Raw genomic sequence first — 21,345 nt, 5'->3', positions numbered from 1 at the left:
TATTTTTTTTTTTGAGACAGAGTCTCGCTCTGTCACCCAGGCTGGGGAGCAGTGGCACTATGTTGGCTCACTGCAACCTCCGCCTCCTGGGTTTTAAGCGATTCTCCTGCCTCAGCCTCCCGGGTGCAGTGGCTCATGCCTGTAATCCCAGCACTTTGGGAGGCCGAGGTGGGCGGATCGCTTGAGGTAAGGAGTTCAAGACCAGTCTGGCCAACATGGTGAAACCCCATCTCTACTAAAAATACAAAAATTAGCAGGGTATGGTGGCGGGTGCCTGTAATCCAGTCTTCTGTTTTCTAATAAGGTAAGGTAACAGGCTCATAGAAAGTGGAAAACATGGTATAGTGTTAGATTTTGGAATGTAGTTAATTAAATGTAAATACCATTAAAATGTGGATATCAAAAAAACAGTAAATTATGAAATCTTGGCCTCTGGGAAGCTTGTAAAGATGCTGTGATTCCCAGTAGGGCAGTCTTTGATCTCCATTTCCTGCTGGAGGTCACTACATCTCTGACTAATGGAAAATAAGCATCTAAACTAAGCTGTCCTCCTCCTCTGTGGTTGAGAGACCTTTCCTACAATGAGATTTAGGCACTTTTCATTTAAAAGTTTTCTACTTTTCATTTTTTGTTTTCTTTCCTGTAGCCTGAGCAAAGTGAACATGCTTATAAATATAACGCATCAGTAATTTAAGTTGGTGCCTTCTATATCCTTTACATATAAAGTAGACAAATATAAATGTAATATATGCAATATCTATGTTGCCTAAATATAAACATAATATAGATCAGAAATGTAATATAAATAAAGATCTATATTCTTTAACAATATAAGACAGTTTAAGTGAATACATTTTTAAGTGATTTGATACTTTCTTTTTCTTTTTTTGAGACAGGGACTCACTCTACAGGCTGGAGTGTAGTGGCATGATCTCGGCTCACTGCAATCTCCGCCTCCCTGGTTCGAGTGATTCTCCTGCCTCAGCCTACTGAGTAGCTGGGATTACAGGCACGTGCCACCATGCCCAGCTAATTTTTGCATTTTTAATAGAGACGGGGTCCCACCACATTGACCAGGTTGGTCTCAAACTCCTGGCCTCAAGTGATCCTCTTGCCTCGGCATCCCAAAGTGCTGGGATTACAGGTGTGAGCCACTGCACCTGGCAAGACTTTCTTAAATTACATTTGAAAAGCTGTCATTGTATGAAAAATAAGCAAAACATAACTGAGCCATGTTTAGGAAGCTGAGGCATAGTCAGCAGTGACTTTGGACTGTGATGGTAATTCAGAGAGGCACTGTGAATTGCTAGAAATAACACTGAATAGGGGTTTCAAGAACTAGTTCTTTGCCTGGCTCTGTCTTTAATCAGCTGTTAGACCAGGAGGACACCCCTAACCTCTCTAAGCCTTATATAGCTTGTCTATAAAAGAAAATTGTCACAGGTGATATGCAAAGAGCTACTAAACTCTGCAAATTTATGACTCTTTATCCAGAGAAAGTTTGTGTTTATGTATAATGAATATACAAAACGGGTGTGTTCTTTTTATTTTGATACTCAGATTCCTTAAAACCACAACTTTACACTATATTGGGTCTTTAATTTACAAATGCCTACTTACATCATGGGGGGTTACTCTACCTCACTGGATTCTACAGCTAATAAAATTTCATTAGATAGCTATTAAATCTATTTGAATAACACGCAGTCATGGACATGTATGTTTAAGGCTCAGACCATATCAGATACACAGATAGTGTGCTCACACGCTAGTCTAATCAGTGTTGGCTATATGTGTATTTGGAGAGATAATATACAGTCCCCTTAATGTTTCTTTCTATTCTTTACATAAAATCATGTATAATGAACATAAAAGTTCTAGTTTTCCCTAACAATATACATATTTAAAAATAAAATGAGTGTGATAAAGGCTTGTGGATTTATCTCTGGTTAGATCCAAAGAGCTAACTTTCCTTCATTTCTAAGTGTGGTTCCTTTCAGCCCTGAACATTCTGAGACCAGGTGTAAATAAAAGCTTGGGCTCATGCCTTATACATTTGCAAAGCTACCAAGTCTCAGAATGAAGGGCTCTTTATTCAGGAACAGATAGAGAGAAGCAGTGAAGATTGAATTGGTTGTATCTAGTTGGTGGAGAGGAACCCACAGGAAGTGCTGATGGAATGCTGGTACAGCCACCATGTCAGGTCATCGCCCAGTGAATGCAGAGCTCTTTGCACTGCCATGTTCTCTATGATACCCGATGAAGATCACTAAGCTGTCCTTTAAATCCAATGCAACATTTTAAAGAGAGCCCAAAACTAGGAACCATCTTATTATTTGGGGGAGATGCAATGTTATTTATTAGGCATTATTTGAGAAGAAAATGCCTTGTGAAGGGTGGTATATACAGCCCAGCCACAATTGTAAACATAGTGTTACTGAGTAGACTGTGTTTCCTCAGGCCACACCAGCCCAGGTAAAGATCACCTGAAGTTAGGATATTCTCACGTGAGTTCATGAACTAATGTGAAAATTTTAAAAATATCACATTTGAACATATTTTAAAGGGACCACATATTGTCTCATATTGCATATAATAAAAGAAGCCATGACATTTCTCATACTGCATACAATAAAAGGAGGCATGACATTTCACAGAGGGAATTTAAATAATTATGACAAAAGAGAATGCTAACATAGAAAATGCTAAACAATTAACTTTTATCTAAATGTAATTTATACCCAATAGTAGGTATTCTTTATTTTAAAATGTAGCATACTTTTCAGAAATTCAGTTCTGAGACTAGCCAAAATAAATTGTTATGACAAAGAGATGACAAAGACATGAGGTATCACACATTAGTTTTTTCAGTGAAGCTACACTGAGGAGAATGATGAAAGAGAAGCTGCATATAAATCAAAGTCATCTGCGCTTGTGATACACATAAAGAATAATATAGAGAGGAAGAAAATGTTTTTTCAAAGGATACCTGATTTACTGGATTCATTCTGTAGACGAAAGCATCTGAAATAGCCACCAAGAAGTGGATGAGGCCTTTCTTTAGATTTTCTGGTTGACATAATGAAAGAATTGTAGGAGGCACACAGTGAGATCGTAATGAGTGTAGCTTTTACTGTTTAGAAGAAGCTCCTGTACATGATCTTTTAGGTTGAGTGCCTCTGAGCCTGTCTAAGCTGGTAGCATGTTAACACGTGACACTAATTAAAGCATGTTGGAGAAGCAGGATGAAGAAAGAGCATATTAAATAAATTATAGGTGTTAGCTTAATTGTTTCACTACTTAGGGGCCTTCAATGGCTTGGTAAGTAATTCTTACTAGAAGATGATTTAGGGTTTATTTTAGAATTAAAAATTCTACAAAGTATTCTAACATCCATAATCAATGGAGTCTTTTGAAAAACAGCCCAGCCACAATTGTAAACATAGCGTTACTGAGTAGACTGTGTTTCCTCAGGCCACACCAGCCCAAATTGGGGTCACAGAAATGATAATAGTGTTCCCCATGGGCCCAGCCCCCTATGAGTCTGCTTTTGGGAGCTGTTCCCCCATCAGGTGTACAAGTCTTCACCTACTGTCTTAAGTCTAGTCCTGTGGGTTTCCACACTTCACCCTTCCTGAGCCTGACTTTGGCTGTTGACTGGCTGCCACAGTCTGGCCATTTCCCACGGCTCCTAGGATTGGAGCTCCCAAGTTTTCCAATATTCCCTGGGCTGAGAAAATTCCCCCACCCTTACTTGGGTTCTACCCTATTCCAGGCTCCAAATCCATAGGAAAAGTAGCTCCTTACCCAGGGTCTAGTGTTAAGGCCAGGAAATGGAGGTGGGAAGGGAATACTTACTATTGGTCAAGAGACAGTCTATTCAGAATATTTTTTTCCCTTTGAAAGCACTCCATTCTCCTTAATTCACATGTGTCTATAGTCTATTTCTTACCTTTGGGAGAACTCTTTGTCCTCAAACTTCATAGTATCTCACAAAAATTTACTCACCTCAGGTATTTGTGATTTCAGAAATGCTTAATTGAGACCCAAAATAATGAAGCCTTCTTTCAGAATTTTTTTTTCTCTTTACGATTTTTCTAACTTACCTAGGGTAGTGGTATAGAAGCAACCTTTGAATTATTATTCTTAAAAAAGAGAAAAATAAAATAAGACAGCTCACCTCTTCACTTAAAGCCCTTGGATTACATTTTTTGTTAGTTTTATTAATTTAACTATTGTTCTTAGCAATTATATTAGGAGAAAGAATGGATTGAGAAATGTGCAGGTTACAGAGGAAGTGTCAGTCTGACTTAAATGTAGTATAGCAAGTAAAGGAATTGGGTATTGTCTTTTCATGACCTAAAATGCCTCTCACTTGCTGCAGAACAACTTGCAAGGCAGGAGTTCTAATGTTTGACAGATAACAAATAACCAATAAACACAGGACCAGATGGGAGCCATTCTGGACTTATATAAAAGCTGGCTCTAAGAAGGGAGGCTTTTTAATAGCCAAGCTCTATCAATTGTTTGTGACAACCAAGGCAGGTGTGTCTTAATGTCAAAGGGGGATAATTTTTTTAATTTAAGCATTTTCATATGTGATGAAATTTAATATCTATAACTACAGAAATCTCATAAGAGGAAAAGATAAAATGCACACTCAGAAATAAATCTAACCAGTAAATTTGATCACAGCTAAATTGTGTGGGAATGATTGGTCGTTATGCTTTTGGGTGCCTAGCAAGTATTTAGTGCCAGAAGTTAACAGAAGCTACAGTTAAAATTTAGATGAAATATTTCTGACAAAGAGTTTTAAACAAAGGGGCCTTTATCAACTTTGCATTTTGCAATTTTTGTTTGGAACAAGCCCCATTCACTTTCTACTCCTGTTTCTACCACACTCCCATTTTAATACATGATTCTTTAACCAGTGAAACTCACATGCTTTTGTTAGTAAGTTCTCTAAATGGTCAGAAAGTTGGTGATGGCAGCCTAGGTTCTTTGCCTATTGAAAAAGACTTTGGATGTGGGAGGCTGAGCCAGGTGGATCACCTAAGGTCAGGGATTCAAGACCAGCCTAGCCAACATGGTGAAACCCCATCTCTACTAAAAATACAAAAATTAACCAGGCATGGTGGCAGACACCTGTAATCTCAGCTACTGAGGTAGGAGAATCACTTGAAACTGGGATGTGGAGGTTGCAGTGAGCTGAGATCGTGCCACTGCACTCCAGCCTGGCCGACAGAACAAGACTCCATCTCAAGCAAAAAAAAAAAAAGAAAAAAAAAAAAAAGAAAAGGACTTTGGAGAGGTCATTTTAAGATTGAGCCCCGGGCATGGTGGTTCACGCCTGTAATCCCAGCACTTTGGGGGGCCGAGGCTTGTAGATCACAAGGTCAGGAGACCAAGACCATCCTGGCTAACACGGTGAAACCCCATCTCTACTAAAAAAACAAAAAAAACAAAACAGTAGGCCGGGTGTGGTGGCCGGCGCCTGTAGTCCCAGCTATTCCGGAGGCTGAGGCAGGAGAATGGCGTGAACCCGGGAGGCGGAGCTTTCAGTGAGCTGAGATCGCGCCACTGCACTCAAACCTGGGCAGCAGAGCGAGACTCCATCTCAAAAAAAAAAAAAAAAAAAAAGATTGAGCCCTAAATAGCCACTTGTGAAGAAGGTAGGTGTCTCATGCAGTCTTCTGGGCATTGATTCATTGATTTTATTGCAGAGGATTCTCTTGGTTAGGGAAACCAGTCATACTGAGCTGTTGTCACTTGAAGAAGAGATCAAGATAGGCATGAGAGCAGGTAGAGACAGCTGCCCCTCAAATGTTCACTTAAATACCCACTATGCTCAGGATCTTAATATTAATAAAATTCATCAGAATCAGTCATGAGAGTGTGATAAGACATCTTTCAATTCTAGATAGAAGTATTTTGGGTTGATTTCTTGTGGCTACAGTTGATGCCATAATTTATTGGTAATAATTGGTCTTTAAACCATTTGAAAATATTCGGTGTTTTTATCACATTGATTTTAAATACTTTTATTGCCTTATTAAACTATGCTTTTTATTTTAGATATATCTTTTGTGTTAATGTTTTTTGAAGGCATGAGTCCTACTGGGTTTTCAGTGTGTGTTCAGTATCTTGTCTTTAGGGCCCAAGAAGAGACATTGTAGATCATGGAAGGGATAGTGTCCATTTCTGTTTTTTTTTTTTTTTTTTTTTGCTACGTTCTTTTCTCTTAAATGATGAGGTTGCAGCCTGAAATGGACCTTTCTTTGTGTGAGAAACAGAGCTTATGCCAGAGCAGGATGGATATTTACAAGCGTCTGTGACCCTTACAGTTGGATCTGACTCAGGTTACAGACAGGGCACAATACAATATGGAGACCCAGTGTGTCATCATTTCCAACCTGGTGCTGTGTTTCTGTCTCAAGCACTAACCACATCCTGAGTATCAGCTGGGGTCCTGGATACTGGCCCAGCATTGAATCCATCTTGATGATGATTCCCATTCTGACCCTGGCCCCCCATGGTTATTCTATTTTGCAGGTGAGAGAATGTCACCTATTAATGGATAGGGCAAGGTTTGTGTCCAGATTTTCTGTTACCTCTGGTCTAGTATTTCTATTTTGCTCAGACTTGTCACGTGACACTTTTGCATCTCTTAAAGCAAGATACCTGTGAAAATAACACTATCACCACTACTTCCACCACCATCAGCCAAAACAAACCTCTGCTGTAGTATTGGGGTCTGAATACTACAGCTCCCAGGAAACCTGGGCCAAGAAACCTGGTTTAGTTTCTAGTCCATCTGTTTTGATATTTACTATGAGAGTTCATTTCTCTAATAATGTTTTATCCAGTTGGGAAGGTCTTATCCTTTTAGAACTCTTAAGAAATTTCTAGCCTCCAATAAACACTTAGCAAAGGACGTTTGTCTATTTATCACTTATTTTCTGGCTCATTTACAGCTTCCATTTAAGCACCTTGCCTCCTTCTCCAGAAATGTCCCAGACTATTCCAATCTGCAGTGACGTCTTTATTATCTTTACCAGGGTTGGCAAACTTTTTTAGCAAAGAGCCAGGTAGTAAATCTTTTCAAATTTATGGACCATATGGTCTGCTTCAGCTACTCACATCCTGCCATTGTAGTGTGAGAAGAGCAGAAAACAACCACAGAGAACATGTAAATGAACAGGTGTGGCTGTATTAGAACAAAACTTATTTACAAAATAAACAGTGGCCTGGATTTAACTCTGGTAGTAGTTTGCTGATCCCTGCTTTACACTAAAATAATTTATTCATCCATGACTCTTGGTTATCTCTTATATTACTGTCTTTTTTTCTTTCTTTTTTTTTTGACATGGAGTTTCACTCTTGTTACCCAGGTTGGAGTACAGTGGCACGATCTTGGCTCACTGCAACCTCCACCTCCCAGGTTCAAGCGATTCTTCTGCCTCAGCCTCCCATGTAGCTGGGATTACAGGCTTCTGCCACCATGCCTGGCTAATTTTTTGTATTTTTTTTTTTTTTTTTTTTTTTTTTTTTTTTTTTTTTTTTTAGTAGAGATGGGGTTTCACTGTGTTGGCCAGGCTGGTCTTGAACTCCTGACCTCAGACGATCCACCTGCCTCGGCCTCCCAAAGTGCTGGGATTACAGGCATGAGTATGTTTTCATTTGTATATAAAGACTTTATACAAATGCTCTTCCTAGTATTTGCTGCTTATTTTTGCATTAGTTCAAATTCTTTGTCTTGTCATCCCAAAACCTGCTCTGAGTTACCAGTACTGGGATTTGAAGTGTGCTGTGATTTAACCAGCGGTAGTTGAGCAAGAGGCAAGGTATTTTTTTCTAATTAATCTCTTAGCTTTAGGCTGAGAACTTTTTGGAGACCAGGATGCTTGCATTTGACTTGAAAAGGGAAGATCCTCCCATATAGAAGGGACAATTGTTGTGATATCTTCGAATAGGAAATTTGTACTTTTTTGAAACATGTATCTATGGTGACTGTAGGTACCCTTTAGTGAGTGATTGATTATATTACTTTTGTGTCCTGGCGATCTCTTCCACGTCTCAGAGAGATTGTTAAGAAACTAAAATGGCACAGGCTTATCTTTAAAATAGATACCACATAGGCAGCAGCTTGGAAAGAATGTGAATTTCTACATACACCTTCACAGACAAGTGAAATGCTAAATCTATGTTTATCGATGGATGAAGAAAACCATTTCTGGCTAAGGAGGAGTCAGAAATCAATCTCCCTTTTCTCTTAAGTGAGGGCATTTCCTGAAAAAAGGAGAAACTTGCAGAAAAAAGTAGGAAGTAAGTGAATTCTGCATTTTTCAGGTTCTGCATATTAATATTCTTCTTTCACATGATCTTTGTCATATATGTGGGTTTTAGTCATTATGTATGTGTTCTTGTAAAGGAAAGGTGAAGGTGAAGGTGAAGGTGTTTTGGTTGGCTGTTTCTGCAGCATCTGTTCATTGGGAATCGGCAAGGTGCTTTCGGAAGGACAGAGGAGAACAAAGGCTAGTTCACATCTTCAGCATGTTTTCTGTAGGTCAGGGCAAGACTTAGAGGAAAGTGAGAAGAATCCCCACTTTCTTTTCCTTGTCACCAGGACTGATTGACATCAGAAGAGCCAAATGGTGGAAGAGAGCTTAAAAAGATTAGCCAGTGTGATGTTCACGTTATATGCTATAAATACATGTATTTACTATTGGTCAATTAAAAATAAAATAAACTTTTTTAAAAAAAGATTAACCAAATGCATTTACAATGCTTGGTCAGTGACTGATGTCAACCTAGCAATTTTCAAGCCTCTCTGTAGCACTTAATGTTTTCAGAATGCTTTGCAATCAGGCTTATTAGTCTCCCTTCACAGCTACCACGTGAAGCTAATTGATAGGCCTCTCCATTTTAGCGTTGAGGACAAGTGACTTGCTGAGGGTCAGGCAGTGAGTGGTTTATGGAGCTCATTAGTCTCTGGGTTATTTCTCTCTTGAGTTAGCAAAAATGCTTTTCATTTTTTTTTTTAAAGACATCTCTAACCAGCCTTGGGGAACTTACTACTGGTTAGCCAGATTGTTTTTCAGGATAATACTGTTGCAAAAATTCTAATTTTTAAGTTTGTTTTAAAATTTTGCCTTTCCTAAAGCTTAACAGTGTCACTTTTCAGAACTTTTCTGTTAACTTTTCAGAAAGTTTTGGCTGTACGTGTTAAGGGTTACCTTTACCTGGGTAATGCCCTCAAAATTTTGGCCATTTTCTTCCTATCACACAGAGACTTTATAAAAAATAAACTGTGTTAAGCAAGAAGCCTTAGTTTGTGACAATAGTTGTGGTCAAGATTTGTATGGAGAGATGAGATGAAACTATTTTTTATTCCAGTTGCCTCTGCTATCTTTTATCCCCAGAATCTCATATAGGCTAAACAGAAGCAGTGACCTCACTATTTGGAATGAGAAAGGTTAACATTTATTGTTGGTTTGGTACAGGAATATTTATTCAGTGGTAGATAATTAGTGGGCTTCCACTGCTTTTCTTAGCACAAGCAAAACATCCCTTAAAAATAGGGAGTAGAGGCCAGGCATGGTGGCTCATGCCTGTAATCCCAGCACTTTGGGAGGCCAAGGCGGGCGGATCACAAGGTCAGGAAATTGAGACCATCCTGGCTAACATGGTGAAACCCCATCTCTACTAAAAATCGAAAAACCTTAGCTGAGCGTGGTGGCGGGTGCCTGTAGTCCCAGCTACTCAGGAGGCTGAGGCAGGAGAATGGTGCAAACCCAGGAGGCGGAGCTTGCAGTGAGCCGAGATTGCGCCACTGCACTCCAGTCTGGTTGACAGAGCAAGACTCCGTCTCAAAAAAAAAAAAAAAAAAAAAAAATAGGGAGTAGAATTTCTGTAGGTCATGGAAGGCTAATGGCTTGCATTGGCCATTCGTTTAATCTTTTACCCCTTGAATCTTTTTTGAGCATCTCTTATGTACAGATACTGTTTGAGAATACAGTCTTGAATAAGAGAGTTAAGGCCTCTGTCTCATGCAGCTTACATTTTAGTAGCTAGATTATTATTTTTAAAACCATAAATATGTAATACATTACCCAAAAGAGGTAATCACTATGAAGAAAATAAAAGCAGGGCATAGAATAAGAGAGTGACTAGAGTAGGAGAATATTTAGAAAAGACCTCTCATCTGAGGAGACTTGAATAAAGGAAGTATGGCATGGAAAAGAGTATTCCTGGAAGTGGGAACAGCAAGGATGTTTCAGAAAGAGGAACAAGGCCAATGTGGCTGGAACAGAGTGGGTAAAATGGAGAATAAAAGGAGATAAAGTTGGAGAAAGAGGAAGACCCTGTGTGCTCTGTTGACCAAGCTCAAGCATGTGGATTTGGATATGAGTTGATGGAAGGCTATTGGAGGATTTGGGCAGGGATGTGATATCATCAATTCACATTTTTGAAGGATCACTCTCCATGTTGGGTAAACATGAGACTGAAGAAGGTAGAGACAGGGAGAGGGGACATTGGTACACTCATTAGGGAGCTAGCTTGGTAGTCTAAGAGAGCTGACAGTGGCTTGAACTAAGTGGTAGGGTGGAGATGGTGAGGAGAGGTTAGACTCACAGCGTGTTTTCAAGTAGAGCTAAGAGTGCTTAATGATAGATGGGATGTGGACTGTAAAGGAAAGGGACTGCATATGGCTTCATAGGTTGGGCACTGACAGCCCCAGAAGGAACTATTCACAGTGACTATGCAGTGAATGGCAGCCCAGGGATGGGACAGAGTGTCAACCCTGGGAAGAATTGAGGATGACTCCTTGGATTTTGATCTCAGCAATCATATGATTGGTGGTGCTGTTTACTGAGATAGGCAAGACAGTGAGGAACAGGTTAGGAGGTACAGGGGAATCAAGTTCTATTTTGGACATAGTCAATTTGAGGTGTTGGACATCAACAAGGAGATGTCACATAGAGTTGGATTGTACATGTTAAACTCAGGTGAGATATCAGAGCTGGAGATAAAAAATTGGGAAGAATGAAATATATATATATTTTAACTATGGGACTGAATGGGAACTTCTTGTCAATGAATGTTGAGGGAAAAAAAAAGAGCTTTGTGGACTGTATCCTGGACACCCCAAGATTTAAAGATAGAGGAGAGAGGAGCCAAGTGTGGACTGCAAAGAGAGACCCAATTAGCTTTTTTTTTTTCTTTTTTTCTTTTTTCTTTTTAAGATGAAGTCTCGCTCTGTCGCCCAGTGAAGTCTCGCTCTTTCACCCAGGCTGGAGTGCAGTGGTGTCATCTCAGCTAATTGCAACCTCTGCAACCTGGGTTCAAGTGATTCTCCTTCCTCAGCCTCCTGAGTAGCTGGGATTACAGGCATGTGCCACCACACCCGGCTAATTTTTGTATTTCTTTAGGGGAGACTGGGTTTTGCCATGTTGGCCAGGCTGGTCTCGAACTCCTGACCTCAGGTGATCTGTCCCCTTGGCCTCCCAAAGTGCTGGGATTACAGGTGTGAGCCATTGCTCCCGGCCCCGTTTAGCTTTTTTAGTCTCCCAGAGGTATGGATGATTTTGGGACTTACTTCAAAGGACTGACTCTGCAAAGATGGTTTATATTTTGTTTTAACTCTCTGTGCCCTAGATTTATCCTTTTGAATATGATTCAGTTAAATGAGTGTATATATAGTTTGAATAAAAAAATCTTGTTTTCCGTCGTGTTTTTTTTTATAAGAAGGTAGGGCACAGATAAACATATTTTTAAAATCTCTTTATTTTCTTCCCTTCCAGTAAGAGCTGTGTGTGACAATAAGAGCTCATGCTTCCATGATGCTTCCTTTTGTGCTTTGATGATGATCTCGCTGATGGTGGATTTCATTTTTCCCTGCCAGAGATTTTACAACTACCAATTATGCAAAGGCTACACTGCCTGGATTCTGGATTCATTTTGGCTACTCTCGTTTTTGTAAACATTTAAGCATAAGATCATTGCTAACGCTCCATGATAGATCTTTCAGCAGGTGGCATGGGTGGACCTACAGCCTAATTGGTAGCTGTGTTTGTTTGTATTATTGTATGTATCCTAGAGAGGTAGCTGTAAGGATACATACGAGAAGCTGACTCTTCTTGCTTCTCTATTGACCTCTCTCTTGTCTTGACTTTCCCATTTTGCATGGGAGCTTCATATACTAGAAGATTCATCGAAGAACTTAAGATCCTTCTTTTTGCCAAAGCTAGGGCAGCAAACACTACCTCACAGTGGAATATTTCTTAGTCAATTCAGCAAATATTTATTTTAAGTTACTGTTTAGTTCCTGGGGCTCTAGTTCTGTGCATGTGTTCCACTGGGCCCTGATAGCATGCTGAAGTGTTTAACACAATTATTAATTGGCTCTGGTCTGCAAGTCAGATGCAATGTTAATTAGCATTACTTCTTTGCCATTGCATCCGTACTGGCAATTCAGTTCCATGCCCTTACACTCTCTGTCCTACTTGTGCTTTCCTTTTCTCCCTTTTAAAAAATAAGCCCAAAACCTGAAAGTATTCAGATATGTTCTCAGCAACAATGCCATAACCTTTTACTATTTAATACCAGCCTAATTGAAAAGCAATTTAGAAGTATCAGTCTTTTTCTGTGGGAATTTCAATGTTTCTCACTGGGAGTTCTATAGTTAATAAAAGTCAAGTATTAAGCACGTAGACTCATTGCCTAGAAGCAGTTGCCTGTGTTTCCTAGGCATTGTTTAACAGCCTCTTTTTCTTTTTTTCAACCAGGCCTTCATTGTTATTCTTTATGTGCTGTCACTCTGGCTACAGGGACACTAGGTGTTTGCTGTCTTAGCCCTTTCAAAAGATATTAATTCTTTTCTTCCTGGGGTTTGCCCTTTGTAATTTTTGTAAAAAGGCATCCTGCTAACCTTCTGTAATTACTTTTATTTCGTTTTATTTTTTCTGGGAACTATATTTCTGTATCTGTAAGTTTCACCTGGAGGAACAGGTATTTCAAAATTACTTTCTTTTCCTTCCAATAACATTTTATTGTTTGCAGAGATATTTTCATCAGTGATACAGTGAGCACTGCATGAAGTTAAAATCATTTTAAATTTAAATGTTTTGCAAACTCTCTTATTTCACATGTCAGAAGAAAACCTTTTGGAGGGTATTTGTGACAAAGAATGCTTGAGGGTTTTGCATTATTCATCACTTCTTTGATCTTGATTTTAAAAATCTGATGAAAGAGTTAGATCTATTACTTCCCCCAGTATTTTCTATCCTGGTTAATAGCATGACCATTTAGCTAGTACCTAACCAGAAAGTTGATAGTCATCCTGGATAACTCCTTCAACCTCGCTGCCTACATTCAAATAGACATTAAAGTTCATAGGGTCTTGCCCTGTAATCCATCAATATTGTCCTTTTAATTTCTTCTGCTATTTTCTGGTGTAGGCAATAAGTAATACTTTTTTCCCTTCAAATTCTTTGTTGATCTCCTAATTGGAACTTCATCCCAGGCAGTCTGGCCTCACCCAAATCATTCTCCACACTGTTACCAGATCAATCTGTCCACCACTAATCAGTTTCTGTTACATCTGTGTCTCCACATAGAATAAATTTCAAATCCTTCTTACGGCATGGGAGATTTCCCATGCGACTCCTGCATGTCATGTTGGACTCAGCTTTTGCTGCTCTGGGCCTCATAGCCTGTGTGCACATCCTTCTGCTACAAGAAGATAGAACTAATTTTATTTTCCTGAACATGTCAGCAGCCTAAGATTTTTGGTTCTCTGAATTGAAGCTGCTTACTGCATCCACTGTGACTCACACAGGCGTCAATCTCAGCCATTATTTGGCATAATAAATGAGGGGTGTGTGAATTAATATTACTTTCATTTGTTTATTAGGATAGATACACATTTTATGTAATGGTTGCAGCCACAGTTATGTGCCTGGATTGGAGAAGGTCAAATGAGCACAGAGCTGATGTTAATCTGGTGTGTAGCAGTTCATCTGTATCAGTTATTCATATTAACATGCTTCTAATTCAGTTCCTTTGAAGGCTGCTGAGCTATTCCAACCAATCTTACCCTCCCTAGGATCATCTGGATCTCTCTGCAACCCAGGAGCTAAAGAATGAGTGCATAGACTAGAAGGAGACTTCTGGGACCCAAAGAAGGAAAAATTACTCTGGGGTATAAATTACTGAAAACATTACCAGACCCACAGTTAGTATCTTTAAAAAAACTTTTTTTACATCGATAGATAAAATTATGTCTTTACTGTGTACAACATGATGTTTTAAAGTATATATACATTGTGGAATGACTTAATACAGCTAATTAACGTATACATCACTTCACATAATTATCATTTTTGGGTGAGAACACTTTGCATCCACTTTCTTAGTATTTTTCAAGAGTGCAATAAATTATTAACTATAGTCACCATGCTGTACAGTACAGCACTTGAAATTATTCCTCTTGTCTAACTGAAATTTTGTATCCTTTGACAGACATTTCCTTCTCCTTCCCAATCCCCCCACCTCCTGGTAACCACCTTTCTCCTCTCTAAGTAGAAATAAACTTTCTTTAAGATTTCATATATGAGTATGATCATGCAGCATTTATCTTTCTGTGCCTGACTTATTTCATTTAGCGTAATGTCCTCCAGGTTCATCTATGTTGTCACAAGTGACAGGATTTCCTTCGTTTTTAAGGCTGAATAGTATTCTGTTATATATATAGATAGCACATTTTCTTTATTCATCCATTCATGGACACTTAGGTTGTTTCCATATCTTGGCTATTATGACTAATGCTGCACTTAACATGGGAGTGCAGATATCTCTTTGACATACTGATTTTGTTTAATTTTAATGTATACCAAGTAGTGGGATTGCTGAATCATATGGTAGTCCTACTTGTAATTTTTTGAAGAACCTTCATACTGTTTTCCATAATAGCTATACTTATTTACATTCCTACCAGCAGTGTGCAAGGGTTCCCCTCTCCATATTCTTGCCAACACATCTTTTGTCTTTTTGATAATAGTCATTTTAAAAGGCATGAGGTGATACCTCATTGTGGTTTTAATTTGCATTTTGCTCTTGATTAGAACTGTTTAGCATTTTTGCATATATCCCTTTGCTATTTGTACGTCTTCTTTTTAAGAAATGTCTATTCAGGTCGTTTGCTCATTTTTCAATTGGGCTGTTTCCTTGCTATTGAGATGTTTGAGTTATTTCTATATTTTGGATATTCACCCAGCATTTTAGGAACTCAGATTAGCCAGTTTTATTAATCTTTTAATGGACAGCACTTAGGGTAGTCCTAACGTGGTAGGAGCTTAGTGATTGTGAGCTGTTATGTCAAAAACACACCCTCAAGGAGTCCTCTGCCCGCCGAGGAGTCTGTACATAGGCTACAATCCTTCACCACATGTGACGGAGAGAGTAGTCGCCTCCTGGTCCAGATTTCTCCTTCTTATTTCTTTTATCTTTTATGATTTAATCTCCCTTTTATCTTTTTATCTATTTAATCTTTTGCAATTATCTTATAATGCTCTCATTGGCACTGAGATGTTTCATGTGTCAGGGCCCCCACTTCTATTTGCTGGCAATTTTATTCTTTCCTAATGTGACTGCTTCAAGTTAAGTGCAGAATCTTTGTCCAGCAAATTGTTAAGGAAGCTTTATGATCTTCCATAATTTCCACAGAGCCCCTTCTGCCAGTTGTATTCTCTATCTGGGATTGGTGTCACGATTTTCTAGGTACTGTGGCATACTATATGTCTCTATCTCAGGAACTCTTTCCTTTGGACCACTGCCCTGTGCCTGCCCACAGCGTATTCTCTTTCTGCTAGTGTTGTTACAGTAGGATGATATGGGTATTTTCAATTCTGTTTCTTTTGTTAGAATAATTTCTTATTTGGGGGTGGAAATGTGGCCGCCTTTATACTTAGACCACTTGAGGGCTGAAGCTTAAGGAGTTTCCTTCTAAATCCTTTCAAGCTCCAAATCCTGTGGGCAACATGTCCTCATATGCAAAATCTGCTATAGAGCTGTCACCAGAGATTTTGCTTTGCAGTTTCCCAACATAGTTCTCTTTCTCTAAATCGGGTTTCTCAACTTCAGCTATAGCGACATTTTGGGCTAGATAGTCCTTTCTTTGTGAGGGGTCTGTCCTGTGCATTTTAAGATATTTGGCAACATCCTTGGCCTCTACCCACTAAATGCCAGTAGAAACTGCATAGTTTTGACAAGTAAAAATGTCTGCAGGCATTTTTGCCAAATGTTTTCTCTTGGGGGCCAGATCACCCCCGCCCCCATTGAGAACTGACACTCTCAATAATAAACATGCGGACAAAAATTGACAAGTTATAAAATATGTTGACAAGCAAAGCAAAAACATTCATGATAAGGACAGCAAATGCTTATAGAGCACTTATGTGGGCCAGACACTGTTTTAAAAGCTCTTTCCATGTAAGTTTCCAAACCCATAGAGTGACCGTACCATTTTACCATTATTATTTACACTGTATAGACGAGGAAACTAAGGCACAGAAAGGTCATATAGCTTGTCCAAAGTCATGCAGCTCATAAGTGTCAGATCAAGAATTTAGACTCCGGCACTGCGACCCTGGAGTCTGTGATTTGAACTCACTGTGTTTCTCTTTCAACAAAAATTTGTTGAAATAGATATCTATATGGCATTGCATGCAATATCACCTCTGATAGTTACTAAGTTAATGTTTGTTAAGTGAATAAATGAATGACTATACAACCAGGAAATTACTTATTATTTTAAATCAGTATTGAATAGATTCTTTAGTTAATTTAAATGAAAAATGCACTTTTTCTTTGGATATAACCAACTAAATATTATTAGAGTAAGGCAGGAGGGTCTTAGCATTTCTAAGCCTATGCACAAGAATCTCTTGGAAAGGGTTTGCCAAGGTGACCTTTGAAGTCTCTTCTAATCAGAGCTTCTATTTATTTGCTAGGACAGTTTTACAATATGTCAGAATGAAGATTGGCCAAACTGAACAAAATATTATTTCCCTGATGAGATTAAGCAAAGTATCTACCTTGCCCTGTAATAAGGGAATACTGAATTTATCTTCCCCCTTAAACTAGGCATACACTCTGATGAGGTATTAAGCACTGTATGATAGTTTAACCAAGTTCAGGAGTTATAAAAAAATTAAGCATCTTTAAGTAACAGGAAACCACTTTAGCTGATCAATCTTCAGGCTTCCATAGTTGGCCTTCTATAGTGAATGAGAGGGCTGGGCTCTCAAATTTGTTATAAGTGCATTACATCTGATTTATATCAAAGTGAGAAACTATTTTATGTATCACTACAGTATTACTCTATTGAATGTGAGTTTTAGTCAATTGGAAATATTTATATAGTGCATATATATTTTTATATATACACATACATATGTACATATATGTATATGTGTATATTCAATAAGAAACCCAGTATATTTGTTTTCCATCTTTCTGGCGTGCAAACAAAACTTTTTTAAGGAAGAATTTTCATTAAATTAAAAAATGTCCTTGGCTTCATTACTAATTAAAACATTGTAAAGGATTTTTCTAGGAGCTTTATTTTTTAGGTAATTTTCCCTATTGCAGAGATCACACATCAAATTCTGAGTGATCATCATTTTGTGATTCATGTATTTTAGATAACATATAATATTGGACATTTCTTAGTGTTTTTCATTATTTCTATGAGGAACAGTAACACTTAATTCACGCAAATTTGAGAAAAGAAACACGACAGTGTAAAAATGTTAAATGGTCTATTTTTTTGCAAAATTGGTTTTTGTTTCCTTCATTTACGTATATAGCTCATTGTGAGCAATAAGGGAAAGATAAACTATAATGTCTTAGAGAATCTTGTACATCTTTAAATAAATAGATGAGAACTATTTATTATTAGAATGGTCATAGTTTGAAGAGAAAATGTTGCAAATGTAGTTGTTGAAAACTTCATGTTGATTTCATGTTTAAGTACAGAGAATTTTATACCCTATTGAAGTCTGAAGAACTTACCAGAATCTGACCCCGAAAGTCCTGAGGACTAAAGACTATGACTCATGCTAAACCCGTGCAAATGCCCATAGGTGAATTCATTTGCCCATCTTTATGCCTTTCAAAGTCAGGAAGGTAAAAGTCTTCAAGTCAGGCTGACTTATTCTTCTTCTTAGCTTAAAACATAGGTCACTTTATACTTTCTTTATTACTGAGGTTTCCAACAAATAGTTCTTGGGGACTTTTTCTATTCATCGCTCAAGAGGAACCTTTATGTGTGTCTGAAGTTTGCTGAGATGCCTGGTGAGTGAGAAGTACAGTTTGGATTTCCCCCTTTTTCTTCCTTTCAGTACTTGATTTTCACTTTTCCTTCCTCCTCACAAATTTTGGAAATACTTCATTTTCTGAAAAACCCTACACTACTACCTCTATAGAAGTTTCCAGAGTTTTCAAGGAATAAAAACTATTGACTATAGTACAGTTATAGTGAAACTTAAAGAGGCTCAGTGATTCATACTTCTTCATATTCTTTTATGATTTCTATGAGTACTTACCACAGAATAAGTAATCTATAATTTACTTCCCACACAATGGGAGTGTTAGGGTCATTCAGGAATTCTTTTTCACAAACTTGGAATTTTAGAAAACTACAGAAAACAAAACTAAGCAAAACAGAATTCCTCAGAAAATAGGAAGTGATGATCTTAAGACTGTTTGGAATTGTTCTCCCAAATAGTGACCAGAATCTGAGTTTGCCATTTTGAGCCCCCAAGTTGCCAGAAACAAGTTTAACGACTGAATTACTGAAGGCTTCTTATGTTTTATGAAACTGTCTTCAGAAAACACTATATTTGGCAATTGTAGGCCCTGTGAAACACTAAGTCTTCATTAGTGTATAAATACCATTTTGATGTAGTTTATTTGAAAGTCAAAGATGATGGCTGGCCCAGAACACATTTTTCTATGTACCTAGATTAAAAAAATATATAGGCCAACATGGGAAGAACGGTTAATTAATCCTGGTTCTAAAAGAGTGCTTTTTCCTTTAAAATGGTTATATCATCAGTTTATTCTTCCACAAAGATCTGGCCCCTATTTATTGTCCCCCTTATGAGATTAATAATACTATAAAATACATATTTAATGTATTTTAAAGGAACATTTTATAATACTTAAAGTATAGCTATTGTTTTATGTAGTATCTACTTTCTGAAAGTTGGAAATTATTGTGAATTCTCGACATAGTAGCTAAATGGTGCTCATGCCAGCTGGCTTCTAAGTGGGCATAGACCCTACCTTAGATTTCATGGGTATGATGATAAGCTTTGTTATAATGGAGAGGCACTGGGATTTGGCATTGGGATTTAGCCTTGCTACACATTAAGAAAGAATGAAAGTAGAATTACTATATGTTTTACTCAGTTGTTAAATCCAAAAAGGATAAGATCTGAGAGGTGCATGTTATGGAAATAATCAAATTCAGATACTAGATCTCTTTATTTGTAAAAATAACTATAAAATTTGCATTACTCATTAATGATCATCTCAGAAATAGAAGTATGTAGATTGGGGTGAGAGGTGAGTATTAAGCTGTGAACCATATTATAAATTTTTGGAGATAATTCTTTTGATGATGGAAACAAATTAGATACTACACATGGAATAATTATCAAAAGAGCAGTGTTCAAATTAATGTTGCTATGATGGAATTATCATTATGACCCAAGTGCAAATATATAATTGCCTCTGTTATATGTGAGAAATAGAGTATGTGTGACTTATTTTTATAGGTAACTGGTGCCAATTTAATAGGTTCAGAAAAGAGTTTTGTGAGTACCAACTACTGGTCATTATTTCTTCTCTTTCTCCCTTCACTTAAGACCATGGTGCATTTTCTTTTTTCAACCTCCAGAAGCTAGAGAAGAGTGAAAATTGGACCAGTACTATTCAGATATAGAGCACTAATTTAAAAAAAAAAAATGAATTGATGAGAATTAAAATTTTATGTTCTTATTTTCAGTCTTCTAAAGTCAACCTCAACATTTAGACACTAGAATTTTGGGACCATTTTGTGGATTTTCCATAATTAAAATTATTAAATTATTAAAATTATTTTCTTATTCCTTGGGACATAATATTCTTAGTTATAGGTCTTAGTGAAAGTTGGCAGGAGAGGAAATCATGTTCTAATAAGTTCATTTTGTTTCTGATCATTTTATAGGAGTATACAGTTTGGTGATGGAAAAAGCTAAAATTAAAGAGTTTTTTCTTTTCATTTCAATTATGTGATGCCTCTAGTTCTAATAAATACAAAAAAATTTAGTTAACTTATTAATAGAAAGTTTGATGATTATGTAGATTTTTCTATGTAAAATATTTATTTTAATGCAGTGATGACCTCTTAGCTCACTACATACTCTTCAATGTGCAGAAATGTTGTTAAAAATTTGATGCAGTTTCAATTTTCTGAGTATTATTGAATATGTATACCCGAATTTCACTTCTTAACAAAAGGACATAGTGCTCCCAATTGTATTTCAAGTAACTTTTGTTAAGTTCTGAAGTTATGTAGTTTATTTCTGTATAATATCCAGGTAAAACATATTATTATTTTATGCTGGTAAAACCCATAAAATAAAGTTGTTTAAGTACCTTCAAGTTTTTTTCTGTAATTTTGACTTTATCATCTACTTTTTGGTAGAGCTGATAATGTAGTTATATGTTTACCAGAAACTTAAATCAGGATTAGGTCTAATATATAGGACTTCAGATTGTTTTTATTTTTATTTTTTCCCTAGCTACAGGTGCATGTTACAGCTTGCCATTGTGGTCATTGTGGTTCATCTCATTAAGCTTCATGTTCTATCTGCTTTCTTGAGACTTGGGAAACAGTATTTTTCTGAGTGATTGTACCATATTGTTCCAAATATAAGGCCAGCCAGAATAGAAGGCAACCTCCAACTAGAAACAGCTCAAATATGGAGAAAGGCTGGGGGCCCAGAGCCCGGCGGGTCTTGCAGTGGTGGCAAGGGTGCCGAGGAATAGGACGATGCCTGCCCACTCTCCCGGTGAGTGAAGATGAGTCAGCTGGATGCATTTGCTTGTGCATAACCAGATGACTTCTGTTGCTAGAGAAAAAGTTATACTGGGGGGTAGAAAACAAGTTCATACACATGAAAGAAAGTTGGATGTTTAAGTCTGGGGAGGGAGGATGGGAGTAGAATTTTTCACCTCCTAAACAGTTTTCTTGTTTTTTCCCCCACGTCTGGGGGTGAAAGTTGAGCAACCCCA

General features: G+C 37.7%; 1 protein-coding gene across 6 annotated transcripts in view; it reads left to right on the top strand.

The window, feature by feature from the left end:
* CCDC85A (coiled-coil domain containing 85A) overlaps positions 1-21,345 on the top strand; it is a 196,731-nt gene that overhangs the window by 161,918 nt on the left and 13,468 nt on the right. For 2 of the 6 annotated variants that reach the window (XM_054473837.2, XM_054473838.2), the window contains exon 4: positions 20,988-21,122. The exons of the other annotated variants lie outside the window; for them this stretch is intronic. In XM_054473837.2, coding sequence (XP_054329812.1) covers positions 20,988-21,122 — 135 coding nt within the window. The remainder of the gene's footprint in view (positions 1-20,987; positions 21,123-21,345) is intronic. 6 annotated transcript variants of the gene reach the window in all.

This window comes from Pongo pygmaeus, chromosome 12, assembly GCF_028885625.2.
Source record: "Pongo pygmaeus isolate AG05252 chromosome 12, NHGRI_mPonPyg2-v2.0_pri, whole genome shotgun sequence".
In the NCBI taxonomy this organism is placed as follows: Eukaryota; Metazoa; Chordata; class Mammalia; order Primates; family Hominidae; genus Pongo; species Pongo pygmaeus.
This window is presented reverse-complemented; position numbering and strand designations above follow the sequence as displayed.